The 21,326-nt window shown below is 45.8% G+C and overlaps 1 protein-coding gene across 6 annotated transcripts in view; it reads left to right on the top strand.

Moving 5' to 3' along the window:
- LOC115171232 (dedicator of cytokinesis protein 7) overlaps positions 1-18,488 on the top strand; it is a 44,628-nt gene extending 26,140 nt beyond the window's left edge. For 2 of the 6 annotated variants that reach the window (XM_029727838.1, XM_029727835.1), the window contains exons 22-45: positions 792-878; positions 1,466-1,561; positions 1,815-1,955; positions 2,173-2,286; positions 2,750-2,920; positions 3,083-3,222; positions 3,307-3,476; positions 3,956-4,104; positions 4,512-4,694; positions 4,836-4,962; positions 5,060-5,141; positions 5,305-5,536; positions 5,606-5,758; positions 6,120-6,379; positions 6,829-7,021; positions 7,115-7,258; positions 7,497-7,643; positions 14,188-14,313; positions 14,453-14,542; positions 14,941-15,177; positions 15,363-15,506; positions 15,611-15,717; positions 15,841-16,034; positions 16,927-18,488. In XM_029727838.1, the coding sequence (XP_029583698.1) occupies positions 792-878; positions 1,466-1,561; positions 1,815-1,955; positions 2,173-2,286; positions 2,750-2,920; positions 3,083-3,222; positions 3,307-3,476; positions 3,956-4,104; positions 4,512-4,694; positions 4,836-4,962; positions 5,060-5,141; positions 5,305-5,536; positions 5,606-5,758; positions 6,120-6,379; positions 6,829-7,021; positions 7,115-7,258; positions 7,497-7,643; positions 14,188-14,313; positions 14,453-14,542; positions 14,941-15,177; positions 15,363-15,506; positions 15,611-15,717; positions 15,841-16,034; positions 16,927-17,012 (3,573 nt within the window). In that variant the 3' untranslated portion in view covers positions 17,013-18,488. Of the gene's footprint in view, positions 1-77; positions 180-791; positions 879-1,465; positions 1,562-1,814; positions 1,956-2,172; positions 2,287-2,749; positions 2,921-3,082; positions 3,223-3,306; positions 3,477-3,955; positions 4,105-4,511; positions 4,695-4,835; positions 4,963-5,059; positions 5,142-5,304; positions 5,537-5,605; positions 5,759-6,119; positions 6,380-6,828; positions 7,022-7,114; positions 7,259-7,496; positions 7,644-14,187; positions 14,314-14,452; positions 14,543-14,940; positions 15,178-15,362; positions 15,507-15,610; positions 15,718-15,840; positions 16,035-16,926 lie in introns of all 6 variants that reach the window. The other 4 variants (XM_029727832.1, XM_029727834.1, XM_029727837.1 and 1 more) reach the window with 3 other exon arrangements.
- The last annotated feature ends 2,838 nt before the right edge of the window (positions 18,489-21,326 follow it).

The raw sequence follows: 21,326 nt of genomic DNA, 5'->3' as shown, positions 1-21,326 counted from the left end.
TCCTTCGCTCCCTCTCTCCCCCATGGCCTGTGGCTGCCTGTGTGTCGGTGTGGTGGCTGATGTGATATGGTGTTCAGGGGATAGACCGCTCCCACTCCTGGGTAAACTCTGCTTATGCCCCCGGGGGCTCCAGAGCTGTGCTACGCCGGAACCCCAACTTCACCTGTGAGCTAAAGCAGGTGCCAACAACCCTCCTTCCCTACCTTCAACTACCTACCTACCTACCCCTCCACCATGGGTGCCGGTTCATTCAGCAACGAGAATTGTTCAGAACGTTGCAGAGAGAAATATAATGACTAGAGCGGACGTGATTCCCTATTCTACACGAGGCAATGACGTCTGTTCTACCCGATACATTTCAATCTGAACATTCTGTAACGTTTTGGCCTCCAGAACAAACCCCATGTTCACCCCGTACCCAACAACACCCTCCTCGCTGCCCTGCCCTCCTCCACTCCTATGTGGCTGCTGCGCTGTGTTTGTCTACGCTCCGTTTTGTCAGCTGTCTTGTCATTGGTCTGTTCCTTATCCCCTCCTTGGCTTAGCTCGACTCAGCCTCGTTATTCACAATTCTGCTTTTCACTAGGATCACACTTCATCCTATCAACCGCATGGAACATCTGAACGTCACTGGCACTAACGTCAGTTCTAGCCAAGCTAGTCATTTGAGTCCAGGAAGTCCTCCAGCCATCCATCACGTTTCTTGTATTTTTCATTCATCTTTTTCCACCTTGCTCACTCCTGCTCTTTGTCTTCATCACTGTGTTTCCATCGCTCCACTACTCTGTCAGGCAAGTGATCGTGGCTGCAATCGCATGTCTGCCTTTGTGGACAGCGCCACCTTCTGTTCAGCTCCAACAAGACAGATTGTCAAGAAGGTACCGTTGTCATACACTGTCTAAAACACTATATTAATTAACACCCTTGTCCATCCTCATCCATTCTGTGTTTGTCAGTATGTGTAACACACACACACAGATGCTTATTCATTGTGTGTGTGTGTGTGTGTGTGTGTGTGTGTGTGTGTGTGTGTGTGTGTGAGAGAGAGAGAGCGAGAGATAAGTAAGTGTTTAATGCATTAGCTTTTGAATCTTGACACAGTCATCAAAGCCATGTATGAGTGAAGTTTGTTATCTGGGATCTCCTAGAATAAGCCTACATTATAAGACCTGTCTAGAGTCTCATGTTCCTCTAATGCTACCGACCAGATTTATCACGTTAGTGTTCTACAATAATCCTGTTGTTAGCACAGTAGTAACTTTTCTCACTGTGTGTTTGTTAGCAGACAGCCCTACCTTTTTATGAGAGATTGTATGGTACTAGTGTTGGCTCAGTATTTTCACATTTTTACCTGGGTATTTTAGCTAGCTTTTCCTGCGTTAGCCTCTGTGTTGCTAACCGTGGTGTACTGCACTCTGCCTGGGTGTTTCTCTCTGACCCTGTGCCTGTTTACTTCCTGGTGTAGCTGCTCCATGAGGAGCTGGCTCTACAGTGGGTGGTGAGCACCAGCACAGTGAGGGAGGCAGCACTTCAACAGGCCTGGTTCTTCTTCCAACTCATGGTACGTATCTGAATGATGAGGATGATGATGATGACGGTTGCGTCTGTATGGCATCGTTCATGAGATCTTGATCTTACTCACTCGTCCTCATCACACAGGCCGTTTATGGATTTCCTTAAATCAAGAAACAGTTGGTCAAATTCCTCATTTAGAGAAAAGCGTGAAGGAATATGATTTACATAGCCAGTGTTCATTTGAAGAATTAGATACAATCCGTGATCCCTCTTTCTCCCTCCCTCTCCTCCTCTCCCAGACGAAGAGCATGTCCCACCACCTGTTCCTGTCCTCCCGGATAGACCTTCCCAGACGCCAGCGCTTCCCAGACCGCTTTGTGGATGACATCGCTGCTCTAGTGGGTGCTATCAGTGCTGATGTAGCAGGGCGATACCACAAGGTACAGTGGCCACAACCCAAGGGCCATTAGAACGGAATTGCAGAACATAGGAGTTACGTTTCCCTTTTTTAGGGAATACAAAGTGTACCTTCTATGTCCTCTTAACCCTTCCCATATTCTCTAATCACTGACTTTCTCTCCCTCCTCTCTCTCTCTCTCGCTCCATCTTGTTCTTGCTGCCTCCCTTTCTCTCCCTCCCTCCCTGTCTCTCTCTCAGGATGTGGAGCTTGTGGAGAGGTTGAACAGCAGTCTGGCCTTCTTCCTGAATGACCTGCTGTCTCTCATGGACCGTGGCTTTGTCTTCAACCTCATCCGCTCCTACTACAAACAGGTACGCGCGCGCGCACACACACACACACACACACACACACACACACAGGTCCTGTCATCTGCTCCAACGATAAACACAGACACCCACTCACCCACTCTCAGACACTGAGTGTCTGGTTCTACTACAAACAGGTACGCGCACGCGCACACACACACACACACACACACACACACACACACACACACAGGTCCTGTCATCTGCTCCAACGATAAACACAGACACCCACTCTCAGACACTGAGTGTCTGGTTCTACTACAAACAGGTACGTACGAACATGCATACAGACAGTGTCACTATTCTGCTACTAAAGCCAGTATTTACACCCACTGTCAGTCATCAACGGAGTCATCACAAATGACAAACACACATGACATCATTTGCTTTTACTGCAACCAGTCCCTGAATACGTTGTCTTACACATTTCTGAACCAAATGTCTCTCTCTCTCTCTGTGTATGTGTCAGATTGCCAACAAGTTCCACACAGCCCAGAACCCCAGCTCTCTGACTGCTCTGAGAATGGACTTCACCCGCATTTTGTGCAGCCATGAGCACTATGTCACCCTCAACCTACCCTGCTCCACCCTCAGCCCTCCCGCCTCGCCCTCCCCCTCCACCTCCTCCACCACCTCCCAGGTAACTCCACTGGACTGGAGGCTCCATTCATTACTAGGCAACACAGTGATCTTGACCAAGGGCCAACTTTGTCATCTGCTGACATCTGTAGTAATACTCTTGCTAGAAAGTCCTTCCTCCCTCCTCCCACCATCCATCCATCCATCTCCCTCCGTCTCTCAGGGTTCAGCGTTCTCCAGTATGCACCAGGACCAGGGTGTGGCCAGTATGTTTGAGCTCTCTGTCCCCTTCAGACAGCAACACTTCCTGTCTGGCCTGCTACTGACTGAACTATCCCTCATCCTGGAGCCTGATGGGGAGGGGTGAGGAGGCTTCACACACACAAGCTCTCACACACACCCAACTAGACACACACGGCACGTACTGACTCATTCAGCCTCCCCCAGGGTGTTTTTCCTGCATAAGAAGGCCATCAGTGCAGTCCACTCTCTGATGAGCAGTCATGATGCGGACCCTCGCTACACGGACCCCCAGGTGCGAACCCACATTGCCCAGCTCTACCTGCCCCTCATCCCCATCGTCATGGACACCCTGCCCCAGCTCCATGACTTCACAGGTGAGAAGGACACTCTGTAGGTCAGGGGTCGTCAACAGGCTGACCACGTGCCAAAAACGGCCAGCAAGTATTTTGGGGTTGTACTGAAAGACTGTCAAATCACCAGGAATTAATTTAGGAAGTCTGTTCCCAAGTATTCCCACAAATAAAAAAAAAGATGTGTCTCAATGTAATCAAGATATGAAATTATTGTTATTCTCAAATACAATCTGTTTTTGGGCTTAGTTGTGGTCAATTTGCAGTGTACAAATTATTATAATTATGTTACGGCCCCCAACCATCCGTTCCTACAAAAATCGTCCCACGGCCTGATCTAGTTGCCTATCTACCCCTGCTCTAGGTTAACCAGTATCATCTTCCTCTCTGGCCATGTGGCGTTGTGTTTAAACCCTGATTGGAGGTGGGAGATTTCATGCTAGTTAGTTATTCCGGCTTAGGTTGATAGAATCAGCAGTATGTTTTGTTCCTGTGCTTGTCAGACACTTCTCAAGCCCGGGGCCGCCACGCCCCCGCTATGCAAGACGACGGGGACCCAGACAACGGAACCATCAGTCAATCTGTCGCCATGGCGATCGCTGGCTCCCCGCTGCCGCATGCCAAAGCCCCCAACTTCACCATGCCCACGGTGGTGAGTAATGAGACACCATCAGCCCCCCTCTGCTGTGTGGAGCTTACTGCCTCAGGCTTTCATATCTCAGGCATTTCTAGTAATTCCAGTAACCCTGGTAACGACTGAACTTATTATCCCCCTCCCTCTGTTATTGAGATCCTTTGTAGTACACTTCCACACTAAGGTACAGTACCAGCATGGGGCAAATCCACAACACCAGAGGGGGTACAGCATGCCTTCTAATGACAGCCTCCATACTGAATGACCCCTCACCACCTGTAGATGGCTCACTGCTCATGAGCTCCTCTGACACTCTTTCTCATCCACATGGAAAGTGACATAGTTTGGAAAGTGACAGTTTGTATAGTTTGGAACGTGACAGGAGAAACTCCTAGCCCTAATGTAGGCGTTCATCTCTCTCCCAGGCTGGTCGTCAGTGCAGCTCTCTGTCGGCAGAGTGCAGTAGGACTCTGCTGGTGTCTTTCCTGTGGGTTCTGAAGAACGCAGACGCTGCTCTGCTGGAGAGCTGGGTGTCAGACCTCTCTGTGATGCAGATCAACAGGCTGCTAGACCTGCTGCACCTCTCGGTGTCCTGCTTCGAGTACAAGGTAGGCACCACTCCTGTCCCCCCTCACTGATCAGACCGCTGTACCTCTCGCCCTTCACCTGTTACCCCTGTTGGACTCTCAGACCCGAATACCTCCTATTATAGCTGTTCTGACTGCTCCATCTCTGATTGGTTGTCCCAGGGGAAGAAGGCTCTGGAGCGTATCAACAGCCTGACGTTTAAGAAGTCTCAGGACATGAAGGCTCGTCTAGAAGAGGCCATACTGGGAACCATCGGAGCCCGACAGGAGATGGTCCGTCGCTGCAGAGGTACCAGCACCGGATGGGCCATCCTAGTTTGACATTTTCTACATGCAATGTTCCTTTGTGGTTGTTACAAGTGTCCGTATATTTTGTTTTTGTTCAGAGCGGAGTCCGTATGGAAATGAGAACGTCAGATGGAGGAAGAACGTCACTCACTGGAGACAGAACACAGACAGAGTCGACAAGTAGGTCCCCACCATGTGCACAGATTAATGCCGAGGTAGACCAACGACTTGATAGAGCTTATCATCAACGGTCTGTGTTCAGTATTTGTGTAGGCACGTTGTATAGTGAAGTTTGTATGGAGTTGTGTATGTCTGAGGGACTGTAAACCCTGTTTCGTTGCAGAACTAAGGCAGAGACAGAGCAGGAGTCCGTGGTGGATGGAAACCTGGCCACTGAAGCCTCTCTGGTCGTCCTGGACACGCTGGAGATCATAGTGAAGACGGTGCTGGTGTCAGAGCTGAAGGAGAGTGTTTTGGGCGGGGTGTTGAGAGTCCTCCTCCACAGCATGGCAGGGAGTCAGAGTGCCCTCTTCCTGCAGCACTGCTTCACTACACAGAGGGGACTGGTCTTCAAGGTGTGTGTGTGTCCGTATGTTACACACACAAAGCTACGTGTGTGTGTGGATTAAGTGTTGTGTGTGTAGTTCCCAGAGATGCTGTTTGAGGAGGACACAGAGCTGTGTGCTGACCTGTGTCTGCGTCTGCTCCGCCACTGCAGCAGCAGTGTGGGATCTGTCCGGAGTCAAGCCTCCGCCTCCCTCTACCTGCTGATGAGGCAGAACTTCGAGATCGGCAACGTGAGTCTCACTCATACAGAAGCTTGTCATCGCCTGGAAAGACAAACCGCATTCACACTCCGTTTAACCGTTATCAAGTGAAACAATAGTGAAACGAAGCGTGAATTCAGTTTGGATTTCCAGGCCAATAATACAAATCCAATCCAGTATACTTGTCCTATGTACAGGATACACGTGGTGTATATGTTATAATGAAATGCTTACTTGCAGGTTCACCTGTTCATAATGCAACAACAATAAGAATAGAAGTAAAGATGATTCCAGTTCAGTCTCAACACCATCAACTGACATGTTGTGGAATCTGTATTGGTCACATCCCTTCTGCAGTCTTGAGTATTGACTCATCCTCTCTCTGGTGTAGAACTTTGCACGTGTGAAGATGCAGGTCACCATGTCCCTGTCCTCCCTGGTGGGAACATCTCAGAACTTCAACGAGGAGCACCTCCGACGTTCCCTAAAAACCATCCTGACCTACGCAGAGGAGGACCTGGAGCTACGGGACTCCCCGTTCCCAGAACAGGTCCAGGATCTGGTCTTCAATCTGCACATGATTCTGACTGACACAGTCAAGATGAAGGAGCACCAGCAGGACCCTGAGATGCTCATTGATCTCATGTACAGGTATTACACATACAACAGCTGTCTCATCGGCACAACCGCTTTCTCTCAAACACATTCACATCCACACACATTCACATCCACAAACTGAGTAAAGAGAAATCCATTGGGTAAGGGAGATACCTAGTCAGTTGTACAACTGAATGCCTTCAACTGAAATGTATCTTCTGCATTTAATCCAACCCCTCTGAATCAGAGAGGTGTGAGGGGCTGCCTTAATCGACATCCACGTCTTCGGCGCCCGGGGAACAGTGGGTTAACTGCCTTGCTCAGGGACAGAACAACAGATTTTTACCTTGTCAGCTCTGGGATTCGATCCAGCAACCTTTCGGGTTACTGGCCCAGCTCTCTAACCACTAGGCAACCTGCCGCCCCGGCTTGGATTGCATTAGCTATGTACCGCCCTGATTTTCTGTCTTTCTCCCTTCCCACCTCCTTTCTCCCCCCCTCAGGATTGCTAAGGGCTACCAGAACTCCCCTGACCTGCGTCTGACGTGGCTGCAGAACATGGCGGGGAAGCACTCGGAGAGAGGCAACCACGCGGAGGCAGCCCACTGCCTGGTGCACAGCGCCGCCCTGGTGGCAGAGTACCTCAACATGCTGGAGGACTGCCGCTACATGCCCATTGGCTGTGTCACCTTCCAGGTCAGGAGTGTGTGTGTTTTCGTGTCCATTATAGTATACCTCAAAACCTCAGCTGAGTCTTTTCCTGACTGCTATGTCCCTTACCTGCTGTAGCACATCTCGTCTAATGTTCTGGAGGAGTCAGCGGTGTCTGATGACATCCTGTCCCCGGAGGAGGAGGGTATCTGTGCGGGGAAGTACTTCAGCGAGTTGGGGCTGGTGGGGCTGCTGGAGCAAGCTGCAACCTCCTTCCACATGGTATTACTCAGATTTTCTTTACATTGAGATTTTCTTAAATATGTGATGAATAACTTTTTGAATCTCTCTTTGAGTGGGCGCCCTACACGGCATCAGGTTGCCTTACCACATAGTAAATAGTCAGAGCTGTATGTTCACGTAGAGAACCAGGTTTTTGTAATGTATATATGAGTTGTAGTATGCTGTAGGTAGACTTCTCACTGTCCTCTCACTGTTTCATACTGTATCTCCGTTGCAGGCTTCCATGTACGAGGCCATCAACGAGGTGTATAAGATCCTGCTCCCGGTCCACGAGGCCAACAGAGACTTCAAGAAGCTGGCTACTGTCCATGGAAAGTTGCAGGACACCTTTAACAAAATCTACAACCAGAGTTCTGGATGGGAGGTAAAGTAAATGAAATATGATGTTTGTTTGTGTAACTTAATGGACATTGAGTTTATTTAATCAATAAGGGTTGTGGTATATGGCCGATATACAGATATACAGATATACAGTTGAAGTCGGAAGTTTACATACACCTTAGCCAAATACATTTAAACTCAGTTTTTCACAATTCCTGACATTTAATCCTAGTAAACATTCCCTGTTTTAAGTCAGTTAGGATCACCACTTTATTTTAAGAATGTGAAATGTCAGAAGTAGAGAGAGTGATTCATTTCAGCTTTTATTTATTTCATCACATTCCCAGTGGGTCATAAGTTTACATACATTCAATTAGTATTTGGTAGCTTTGCCTTTAAGTTGTTTAACTTCGGTCAAACGTTTTGGGTAGCCTTCCACAAGCTTCCCACAATAAGTTGGGTGAATTTTGGCCCATTACTACTAACAGAGCTGGTGTAACTGAGTCAGGTTTATAGGCCTCCTTGCTCACACACACTTCTTCAGTTCTTCCAACAAATGTTCTATGGGATTGAGGTTCAGGGCTTTGTGATGGTCACTCCAATACCTTGACTTTGTTGTCCTTAAGCCATTTTGCCACAACTTTGGAAGTATGCTTGGGGTCATTGTCCATTTGGAAGACCCATTTGCGACCAAGCTTTAACTTCCTGACTGATGTCTTGATATGTTGCTTCAATATATCCACATAATGTTCCTGCCTCATGATGCCATCTATTTTGTAAAGTGCACCAGTCCCTCTTGCAACAAAGCACCCCCACAACATCATGCTGCCACCCCTGTGCGTCACGGTTGGGATGGTGTTCTTTGGCTTACAAGCCTCCCCTTTTTTCCTCCAAACATAACGATGGACATTATGGCCAAACAGTTCTATTTTTGTTCATTAGACCAGAGCACATTTCTCCAAAAAGTATGATCTTTGTCCCCATGTGCAGTTGCAAAATGTAGTCTGGCTTTTTTATGGCGGTTTTGGAGCAGTGGCTTCTTCCTTGCTGAGCGGCCTTTCAGGTTATGTCGATATAGGACTTGTTTTACTGTGGATAAAGATACTTTTGCACCTGTTTCCACCAGCATCATCACAAGGTCCTTTGCTGTTGTTCTGGGATTGATTTGCACTTTTCACACTAAAGTACGTTCATCTCTAGGAGACAGAACACGTCTCCTTCCTGAGCGGTATGACGGCTGCGTGATCCCATGGTGTTTATACTTGCGTACTATTGTTTGTACAGATGGACGTGGTACCTTAAGGCGTTTGGAAATTGCTCCCAAGGATGAGGTAAAAAAATTTTTATCTGAAGTCTTGGGGCTGATTTCTTTTGATTTTCCCATGATATCAAGCAAAGAGGCACTGAGTTTGAAGGTAGGCCTTGAAATACATCCACAGGTACACCTCCAATTGACTCAAATGATGACAATTCGCATATCAGAAGCTTCTAAAACTATGAAATCATTTTCTGGAATTTTCCAAGCTGTTTAAAGGCACAGTCAACTTAGTGTACAGCCGTGGCCAAAAGTTTTGAGAATGACAGAAATATGAATTTTCACAAAGTCTGCTGCCTCAGTTTGTATGATGGCAATTTGCATATACTCCAGAATGTTATGAAGAGTGATCAGATCAATTGCAATTAATTGCAAAGTCCCTCTTTGCCATGCAAATGAACTGAATCCCCAAAAAACATTTCCACTGCATTTCAGCCCTGCCACAAAAGGACCAGCTGACATCATGTCAGTGATTCTCTCGTTAACACAGGTGTGAGTGTTGACGAGGACAAGGCTGGCGATCACTCTGTCATGCTGATTGAGTTCAAATAACAGACTGGAAGCTTCAAAGGGAGGGTGGTGCTTGGAATCATTGTTCTTCCTCTGTCAACCATGGTTACCTGCAAGGAAACACGTGCCATCATTGCTTTACACAAAAAGGGCTTCACAGGCAAGGATATTGCTGCCAGTAAGATTGCACCTAAATCAACCATTTATCGGATCATCAAGAACTTCAAGGAGAGTGGTTCATTTGTTGTGAAGAAGGCTTCAGGGCGCCCAAGAAAGTCCAGCAAGTGCCAGGACCATCTCCTAAAGTTGATTCAGCTGCGGGATTCGGGCACCACCAGTACAGAGCTTGCTCAGGAATGGCAGCAGGCAGGTGTGAGTGCATCTGCACGCACAGTGAGGCGAAGACTTTTGGAGGATGGCCTGTTGCCAAGAAGGGCAGCAAAGAAGCCACTTCTCTCCAGGAAAAACATCAGAAACAGACTGATATTCTGCAAAAGGTACAGGGATTGGACTGCTGAGGACTGGGGTAAAGTCATTTTCTCTGATGAATCCCCTTTCCAATTGTTTGGGACATCTGGAAAAAAGCTTGTCCGGAGAAGACAAGGTGAGCGCTACCATCAGTCCTGTGTCATGCCAACAGTAAAGCATCCTGCGACTATTCATGTGTGGGGTTGCTTCTCAGCCAATGGAGTGGGCTCACTCACAATTTTGCCTAAGAACACAGCCATGAATAAACACATCCTCCGAGAGCAACCTCACCTAACCATCCACGAAGTTTGGTGACGAACAATGCCTTTTCCATCATGATGGAGCACCTTGCCATAAGGCAAAAGTGATAACTAAGTGGCTCGGGGAACAAACATCGATATTTTGGGTCCATGGCCAGGAAACTCCCCAGACCTTAATCCCATTGAGAACTTGTGGTCAATCCTCAAGAGGTGGGTGGACAAACAAAAACCCACAAATTCTGAGAAACTCCAAGCATTGATTATGCAAGAATGGGCTGCCATCAGTCAGGATGTGGCCCAGAGGTTAATTGACAGCATGCCAGGGCGGATTGCAGAGGTCTTGAAAAAGAAGGGTCAACACTGCAAATATTGACTCTTTGCATCAACTTCATGTAATTGTCAATAAAAGCCTTTTACACTTATGAAATGCTTGTAATTATGCTTCAGTATTCCATAGTAACATCTGACAACAATATCTAAAGACACTGAAGCAGCAAACTTTGTGGAAAATAATATTTGTGTCATTCTCAAAACTTTTGGCCACAACTGTATGTAAACTTCTGACCCACTGGAATTGTGATACAGTGAATTATAAGTGAAATAATCTGTTTGTAAACAATTGTTGGAAAAATTATTTGTATCATGCACAAAGTAGTTGTCCTAACCGACTTGCCAAAACTATAGTTTGTTAACAAGAAATTTGTGGAGTGGTTGAAAAACGAGTTTTCATGACTCCAACCTAAGTGTATGTAAACTTCCGACTTCAACTGTACCATGGCTAAGGGCTGTTCTTATGCGCGATGCAAAGCGGAGTGCCTGGGTACAGCCCTTAGCCGCGGTATATTGGCCATATACCACTAACTCCGAGATGCCTTATTGCTATTATAATCTGGTTACCAACGTAATTAAAGCAGTAAAAATAAATGTTTTGTCATACCCATGATATACGGTCTGATATACCACGGCTGTCAGCCAATCACCATTCAGGGCTCAAACCACCCAATTTATAAATGCATTTAAACAATAATATTTGATTTCTCTTTCCTGTGGTTTCCCTGCCTTTCCTGTCCTTTCTGGATGATGTTTCCTAACTGGTAAGTGAAATGTTATAAAACTCTCCCCAACACTTATTCAAACCACAGTATTGCATTCACACTTTCACACACTTAACCAATACATAGTTGTATAAAACAGTTGCACAAGATTGACTGGCTCCAACTCTCTGGGGTGTCTTTACTGGTTGCTGTGGTAGCATATGGTTTCAATGTTTTAACTAGGGCTCTAAATTAAAAAATGTCATTGGTAGCGCGGATGTTGCCAACGTAAAAAATGTAGGAGCAGCAGAAAATATGATTTTTTTTTAAATGTATTGAGATACAGACTATATGAATTCAATCTACTTCTGAAGCACATGTTGTGCTCTAGAAATGAATATGTAACCCTTTAAATATGTGTTTATTTTTTTTTCTTTCAGACATACTTTTCATTGAATTTAAAAAGTTAGTTGTGGAATTTTAGGTTTCTACATTGTGTTAAAGCACTTTTCCAATTGAGATGCATTGAAAATTGTACACCGTTTCTTTAAGAGTCAAGTTTGATGAGAACATGCAAGACATTTCGGTATTACTGGTGCAAGCATGATGATAATGAATATGTGCTTGGGAACAATGGTACAGTGAAGCCTTATCATTACAAAAATGATTATTGAAAAAATGATCTGATTTTTTTTTTTTTAAATAAAGAAAATAAAGTTCCTTCAGAAAGTATTCATACCCCTTCACTCAGGGAGGTGACCAAGAACCCGATGGTCAAATCAAATTTATTTATATAGCCCTTTGTATATCAGCTGAAATCTCAAAGTGCTGTACAGAAACCCAGCCTAAAACCCCAAACAGCAAGCAATGCATGTGAAAGAAGCACGGTGGCTAGGAAAAACTCCCTAGGAAAAACTCCCTAGAAAGGCCAAAAACCTAGGAAGAAACCTAGAGAGGAACCAGGCTATGAGGGGTGGCCAGTCCTCTTCTGGCTGTGCCGGGTGGATATTATAACAGAACATGGTCAAGATGTTAAAATGTTCATAAATGACCAGCATGGTCAAATAATAATAATCATAGTAGTTGTCGAGGGTGCAACAAGCACGTCCGGTGAACAGGTCAGGGTTCCGTAGCCGCAGGCAGAACAGTTGAAACTGAAGCAGCAGCATGGCCAGGTGGACTGGGGACAGCAAGGAGTCATCATGCCAGGTAGTCCCAAGGCATGGTCCTAGGGCTCAGGTCCTCCGAGAGAAAGAAAGAAAGAGAGAAAGAGAGAATTAGAGAGAGCATATTTAAATTCACACAGGACACCGGATAAGACAAGAGAATACTCCAGATGTAACAGACTGACCCTAGCCCCCCGACACATAAACTACTGCAGCATAAATACTGGAGGCTGAGACAGGAGGGATCAGAAGACACTGTGGCCCCATCCGATGATACCCCCGGACAGGGCCAAACAGGCAGGATATAACCCCACCCACTTTGCCAAAGCACAGCCCCCACACTACTAGAGGGATGTCTACAACCACCAACTTACCGTCCGAAGACAAGGCCGAGTATAGCCCACAAAGATCTCCGCCATGGCACAACCCAAGGGGGGGGGGGGGGGCGCCAACAGAGGTCACTCTAACAGAGCTACAGAGTTCTTTTGTGGAGATGGGAGAACCTTCCAGAAGGGCAACCATCTCTACAGCACGCCACTTTGTTGTAGAGTGGCCAGATGGAAGCCACTCCTCAGTAAAAGCCACATGACAGCCCACTTGGAGTTTGCGGAAATGCACCTGAAGACTCTGACCATGAGAAACAAGATTCTCTGGTCTGATGAAACCAAGATTGAACTCTTTGGGCTGAATGCCAAGCTTCACGTCTTGAGGAAACCTGGCACCATCCCTACGGTGAAGCATGATGGTGGCAGCATCATGCCATGGGGATTTTTCAGCTGCAGGGACTGGGGAGACTATGATCGAGGGAAAGATGTACAGAGAGATCCTTGATGAAAACCTGCTCCAGAGCGCTCAGGACCTTAGACTGGGGAGAAGGTTCACCTTCCAACAGGACAACGACCCTAAGCACACAGCCAAGACAACGCAGGAGTGGCTTCGGGACAAGTCTCAATGTCTTTGAGTGGCCCAGACTTGAACCCGATCAAACATTTCTGGAGAGACCTGAAAATAACTGTGCTGCAACGCTCCCCATCCAAAGTGACAGAGCTTGAGAGGATCTGCAGAGAAGAATGGGATAAACTCCCCTAATACAGCTGTGCCAAGCTTGTAGTGTCATACTCAAGAAGTCTCAAGGCTGTAATCGCTGCCAAAGGTGCTTCAACAAAGTACTGAGTAAAGGGTCTGAATACTTATGTAAATGTCATTATTTCAACAACAAAAAATGTAATATAATTTAGCAACAATTTCTAAAACCCCTTTTTTTTCTTTGTCATTATGGGGTATTGTATGTAGATTTATGAGGGGGGGGGGACAATTTAATCAATTTTAGAATAAGGCTGTAATGTAACAATGTGGAAAAAGTCAAGGGTTCTGAATACTTTACGAAGCCACTCCCAAATTAAAACGCCAAGTCGCACAGCAAAATATGTTGTCATGTATGGTGGCACTTCAGATGTCAATTTAGGACAACTTAGATCAACGTAACATGTCAATTTAGGACAACTTAGATCAACGTAACATGTCAATTTAGGACAACTTAGATCAATGTAACATGTCAATTTAGGACAACTTGGACCAAATTAACATGTCAATTTAGGACAACTTGGACCAAATTAACATGTCAATTTAGGACAACTTGGACCAAATTAACATGTCAATTTAGGACAACTTGGACCAAATTAACATGTCAATTTAGGACAACTTAGACCAAATTAACATGTCAATTTAGGACAACTTAGACTACGTGACTCTGAAAGTAATCTCTGTATTCTGTTTTCCTATTCTTCCCCCTCTCCCCTCTCTCGGTCTTCCATTCCCTCTCTATAGTGTGTAGAGGATGTTTGGGACCTACTTCCGGGTGGGCTTCTACGGCTGTCGCTTTGGGGACCTGGATGAGCAGGAGTTTGTGTACAAGGAGCCCTCTATCACCAAGCTGGCTGAGATCTCCTACAGACTAGAGGTACGGTCTGAGGAGGATGTTAATAATCATTTATATAGCACCCAAAGACATCAGTGATCCTTTCTGAAACTCACTGGATCATTGCATTGTGTTATAAGCTGATACCAGTTTTTTGAATGTCTCTCTACATCTTGTTCAGGAGTTCTATGCTGAGCGGTTTGGAGATGATGTGGTGGAGATTATCAAGGACTCCAACCATGTGGACAAGAACAAGCTGGACCCCAATAAGGTAAAAGGCCCAAAGTCTCAGAAAGAGAAATGACTGAAGGTTTTAGTTTTTACTTGGGGACGTTAGGAATGACCCGTAGTACTGATCTATGTGTTGTATATCTGCGTGGCTATCAGGCCTACCTCCAGTGCTTATATATGTGTTGTATATCTATTTCTGTCAGGCCTACCTCCAGTGCTTATATATGTGTTGTATATCTATGTCTGTCAGGCCTACCTCCAGTGCTTATATATGTGTTGTATATCTATGTCTGTCAGGCCTACCTCCAGTGCTTATATATGTGTTGTATATCTATGTCTGTCAGGCCTACCTCCAGTGCTTATATATGTGTTGTATATCTATGTCTGTCAGGCCTACCTCCAGTGCTTATATATGTGTTGTATATCTATGTCTGTCAGGCCTACCTCCAGATCACCTACGTGGAGCCCTTCTTCGACACGTACGAGCTGAAGGAGAGGATCACCTACTTCGACAAGAACTACAACCTGCGCACCTTCATGTACTGCACCCCCTTCACCCTGGACGGGCGCGCCCACGGGGACCTGCACGAGCAGTACAAACGCAAGTCCATCCTCACCACGTCCCACGCTTTCCCCTACATCAAGACACGCATAAACGTCATCCACAAAGAGGAGGTGGGTCACTATATACATGTATGACTGTAGTGTAAAACATGGTGAGCACTGTGAACAGTGAAATGATTTATATTTAGCAGTGCTTTTCCAGGTGCTCATAGAGCTTTACAGTACATAACATTAGCTTAATACACTCGCAGTGAAGCAGTGCTCATGATCATGTCGCTTTCCCCTCTCCTCTCCAGATCATCCTGGTGCCCATGGAGGTGGCTATAGAGGACATGCAGAAGAAGACCCAGGAACTGGCCTTCGCTACCCACCAGGAGCCTGCCGACGCCAAGATGCTGCAGATGGTGCTGCAGGGCTCCGTGGGCACCACTGTCAACCAGGTACTCTCTGTGTGTGTGTGTGTGTGTGTGTGTGTGTGTGTGTGTTGTGTGTTTGACATGCTGGAGCGTGTACGTAACTGTCTCTTTCTCTCTCTCGTGTGCAGGGCCCTCTGGAGGTGGCCCAGGTCTTTCTCTCTGACATTCCTGATGACCCCAAGCTGTACCGTCATCACAACAAACTACGCCTCTGCTTTAAAGACTTCACTAAGAGGTGATGACACCTTACAAAGTCTGTACATGGACTACAGTCTGACACGCATGCACACACACACATTTCAATAAGCCAGTGAACAGACTTTGACTCCCCGTGTGTGTGTGTTTGTTCCTCCTGCAGGTGTGAGGATGCCCTGAGGAGGAACAAGACTCTGATTGGTCCAGACCAGAAAGAGTACCACAAGGAAATGGAGAGGAACTTCAATAAGCTGAAAGAGTCTCTGGGACCGCTCATCACCCGCAAGATCCCCCAGCTCTACAGAACACTGCCGGCTGCAGGGCTTCAGTCTGCTACACAAAGGTTACAAATCAAAGGTTATTGGTCACGTACACATATTTAGTAGATGTTATTGCGGGTGTAGCAAAATGCTTGTGTTTCTAGCTCCAACAGTGCAGAAATATCTAACAATTCACAACAATACACACACATCTGAAAGTAATAGAATTTAATTAAGAAATATGTAAATATTAGGACGAGCAATGTCGGAGTGGCATTGACTAAAATATAGTAGAATAGAATACAGTATATACATATGAGATGAGTAAAGCATTATGTAAACATTATTAAAGTTACCAGTGATTCCATTATTAAAGTGACCGGGGATTCCATGTCTATGTACAAGAAACTGGATTCAAACACTTATGAACATGCATAGACGCACACACTCATAATACACACACACACACACACAATATGAGCGCATCCCGCTCTACAGAGCACTGACATCTACAGCCTACACAATAGTAACTCGACACCGTCTAACACAGATGCAAACACACACGCTGTGAGCTAATCCATTTGAACAACCCACTGCCTGCCTCTGCTTTGAAAAACACCGTAGTAACTCGACACTTTACATACGCGTAGTCACACAAACATGCATCACGCCCCACTGAGTACCACTGGTAGTACCCCTTCATCCACACACAATGCAGCTGCTGCTTCAATCATCTCAGCAGATCTGTTTTGGAAAGTGTCAGCACATTGTTGGTTGGTTTTGACTGGGTGTTTTTGGAGGCAGCTGCGTGTCTTATGTGAGGGCTGGAGGATTTCTAATCACAGCCAGATACAGCCACACCTGCCAGAACACAAAATGACATACACCATACCAGCAATTAAGAGGCTCCTTCATCCACACATTGCAAAAACCCTCATCCAGATAGCAACATTTTAATCCGTCTTTTGATCTTTCCTATGTCTTCACAGAAATTCCTTCAGTAGTTCCAGTCTCCGCCGGGGGGACTGTTGAAGCACAGCAGACCTCGTCAACAGAGAAGAAACCTAGAGCTTGAGACGTACTCTTGATTTCAACTGGTCTGTCTGTCTCCCCCACCCCCTTCACACACCAACAGTCTATCCTCAACACTCACACCATCCTCCTCCGTCTCCCTAGCTTGTTATTCCAAACCCCCCCAGTGTCAGGCCATACCACCTCTCTCCCGCCTCACTCACTCGTTTCTTGTCTTCCTCTCCTGCTCTGCTCTACCTCCCCCCATTCTCTCTGTCTCTCACACTCCTATAGGAAAAGCTCCCTCTGTTTATACTGGAAGTTTATCTGCACTGTAAACAGTCGTTTGGACCATCTCTCTCTTTCTCCTGGGCATTTACAGAGACCAGCTTTCAGGAGGAGTCTCTCTGCATTGAGGAGGACCCAGAATGATGCCTCTCCCTCTCTGTTCATCTCCGCTCAGTTTAAATGTAGATTTTGCTCAACTGGAGAATCCAAAACAGCTCCTAGGCGCTTCCCTAATTGTGTGTTTGTTTTGGGCCGCGTTTGAATGTGTGCGCTTGGAAGTTTGTGTTTGAGTGTGTGTCTTGCCCCGACTGCACAGGATATAGGCTTCTTTCCATTTACTTGTCATGTTTGCTGTGGAAGGGCCTGGGTGGTTACACTGTGTGGTTTAGCAGGCCTGTACCCTGTGTTTCGTGGCCTTAGTGAATTTGTGTGTGATTATTTTGGTGGGGGACCAGTTGCTGCCAGACGTAGTCATTAAATGTTCCCAGGGAGTCGTTCTGTAACCAACGATCCTCATACCAAATAACTGACATTCTTTCACTACTGACTTCTCATTTTCATACACCCTGTATCAGGACAGGAATTCATTATGAAGAAGTATGACATTTTGATCATTAGAGGCCCATCTGCTCTAGATGAACATACAATGGACACATTGTAGATTGGAGAGATGTGGCTTTGGGAAGAGAGGGAGCCTTACATGTGGTCTCTGGTGACACTGTGAAATGTTATTTTTACTGCACTGACCAAAAACACTGTCGCATCACTGATGTTCACATGGTAAGCACTGCCAGACAGGCAATGACCTCCGTCTGTCTGTCCGTCCGTCTGTCCGTCCTTCCGTCTGTCCGTCCTTCCATCTGTCCGTCCGTCTCTTGTCCGTGCTGACACACTCCACATGTTCTGGAATGAATCTTCAACCCTGTGGTTGATGGAAACATAATGTAGGTCTTTTTAACTACTGTATTGGACTGTGTCTCCTTTATTGTATTGCACTATACTGTATTCACACTGCCGCACCACTGTCTGTACCTACTGTATTTCCTCTGTTTATTGTATTTTCACGAGGCTTGTCTAAAACTGCATTTTTACCAGTCAGGAAAAGAAGAAAATGATTTATTTATTCACTTATTTTGTTTTTTTTGTACTGTTCTGTATTAAAATGTTCTCTCAGTCTTAACAGAGGTGAGCTTTCAATCTTAACAGTATGCTTTTATCAGTGCTGATTAATATACAATGTTTTGGGAAAGTATTCTGACCTCTTGACTTTTTCCACCATTTGTTACGTTACAGCCTCGTTCTAAAATAGATTAAATAGTTTTTCCTGTCACGCTTGTCGTTGGAAATGGAGGACCAAAACGCAGCAGGTATGTGTACGCTCATCTTGACATTTATTTACTCAAAATGAACATACAAAAATAACAAAACGAAACGAACGACGAAACAGTCTTGAACGGCTCACTCAGCAAAACAAGAAACAATCTCCCACAAATGCACAGACAAACACACCCAACTAATATAGGACTTCCAATCAAAGGCAACACCAAACAGCTGCCTTCAATTGGAAGTCCACCTCAATTAACCCAACATAGAAACACACTCACTAGACTACACATAGAAATACATAAACATAGACCACAACTCAAAACCCTGAAATAATAAATCAAACGCCCTCCTAACTAACACACCACCCTGAACCACATAAAACAAATACACTCTGCCACGTCCTGACCAAACTACAATTAACCCTTATACTGGCCAGGATGTGACAGTACTCCCCCTTAAAGGTGCTAACCCCGGAAGCACCTTTAAAAAACAAAAACCACAACCCCAAACAACAAAACAAATTTCCCCTCTACTAAAAGGGAGGGAAGGGAGGGTGGCTACACCCCCCTCTCCCCAACCCACCTATATCAGGAGGTGGCTCCGGTTCTGGCCGTTCCAGGCAGTCGGGCCACTCTGGCAGCTCGGGGCACTCCGGCAGTTCGGGGCAGTCTGGCCACTCCGGCAGTTCGGGGCAGTCTGGCCACTCCGGCAGTTCGGGGCAGTCTGGCCACTCCGGCAGTTCAGGGCAGTCTGGCCACTCCGGCAGTTCGGGGCAGTCTGGCCACTCCGGCAGTTCGGGGCAGTCTGGCGGGCAGCTCTGCCGACGGTTGACTGGCGGGCAGCTCTGCCGACGGTTGACTGGCGGGCAGCTCTGCCGACGGTTGACTGACATGCACTGTCAGCTGTGGGACCTTACAGTTGAAGTCGGAAGTTGACATACACCACAAATGTCTTGTTAACAAACTATAGTTTTGGCAAGTTGGTTAGGACATCTACTTTGTGCATGACACAAGTAATTTTTCAAAAAAATAATACAGATTATTTCACTTAACTCACTGTATCACAATTCCAGTGGGTCAGAAGTTTACATAGACTAAGTTGACTGTGCCTTTAAACAGCTTGGAAAATTCCAGAAAATGATGTCATGGCTTTAGAAGCTTATGATAGACTAATTGTCATAATTTGAGTCTATTGGATGTGTACCTGTGGATGTATTTCAAGGCCTACCTTCAAACATAGTACCTCTTAGCTTGACATCATGGGAAAATCAAAAGAATTCAGCCAAGACTTCAGAAAAATAATTGTAGACCTCCACAAGTCTGGTTCATCCTTGGGAGCAATTTCCAAACGCCAGAAGGTACCACGTTCATCTGTACAAACAATAGTATGCAAGTATAAACACCATGGGACCACACAGCCGTTATACCGTTCAGGAAGGAGACACTTTCTGTCTCCTAGAGATGAACGCACTTTGGTGCGAAAAGTGCTAATCAATCCCAGAACAACAGCAAAGGACCTTGTGAAGATGCTGGTGGAAACGGGTACAAAGTATCTATATCCACAGTAAAACAAGTCCTATATCGACATAACCTGAAAGGCCACTCAGCAAGGAAGAAGCCACTGCTCCAAAACCTCCATTAAAAAAGCCAGACTACGGTTTGCAACTGCACATGGGGACAAAGATCATACTTTTTGGAGAAATGTCCTCTGGTCTGATGAAACGAAAATAGAACTGTTTGGCCATAATGACCATCGTTATGTTTGGAGGAAAAGGGGGGAGGCTTGCAAGCCAAAGAACACCATCCCAACTGTGAAGCACGGGGCTGGCAGCATCATGTTGTGGGGTTGCTTTGCTGCAGGAGGGACTGGTGCACTTCTCAATATAGATGGCATTATGAGGAAGGAACATTATGTGGATATATTGAAGCCTTCCCTGTGGCTCAGTTGGTAGAGCATGGTGTTTGCAACGCCAGGGTTGTGGGTTCGATTCCCATGGGGGGCCAGTACAAAAACAAAAAAAATTATGAAATGTATGCATTCACTACTGTAAGTCGCTCCGGATAAGAGCGTCTGCTAAATGACTAAAATGTAAATGTAAAATGAAGCAACATCTCAAGACATCAGTCAGGAAGTTAAAGCTTGGTCGCAAGTGGGGCATCCAAATGGACAGTGACTCCAAGCATACTCACATAGTTGTGGCAAAATGGCTTAAGGACAACAAAGTCAAGGTATTGGAGTGGCTATCACAAAGCCCTGACCTCAATCCTATAGAAAATGTTTGGGCAGAACTGAAAAAGTATGTGTGAGCAAGGAGGCCTACAAACCTGACTCAGTTACACCAGCTCTGTCAGGAGGAATGGGCCAAAATTCACCCAACTTATTGTGGGAAACTTGTGGAAGGCTACCCAAAACGTTTGACCCAAGTTAAAAAATTGAAAGGCAAAGCTACCAAATACTAATTGAGTGTATGTGAACTTTTAACCCACGAGGAATGTGAAAGAAATTAAAGCTGAAATAAATCTTCTCTACTATTATTCTGACATTTCACAATCTTAAAATAAAGTGGTGATCCTAACTGACTTAAAACAGGGAATTATTACTAGGATTAAATGTCAGGAATTGTGAACAACTGAGTTTAAATGTATTTGGCTAAGGTGTATGTAAATGTCCGACTTCAGCTCTATATAGACGGGTGTGCCTTTCCAAATCTTGTGCGATCAATTGAATGTACCACAGGTGGACTCCAATCAAATTGTAGAAACAT

Source organism: Salmo trutta, chromosome 32, assembly GCF_901001165.1.
Source record: "Salmo trutta chromosome 32, fSalTru1.1, whole genome shotgun sequence".
Lineage (NCBI taxonomy): Eukaryota > Metazoa > Chordata > Actinopteri > Salmoniformes > Salmonidae > Salmo > Salmo trutta.
Note: the sequence above shows the minus strand (reverse complement) of the source record. Positions and strands in the feature narration are given on the sequence as shown.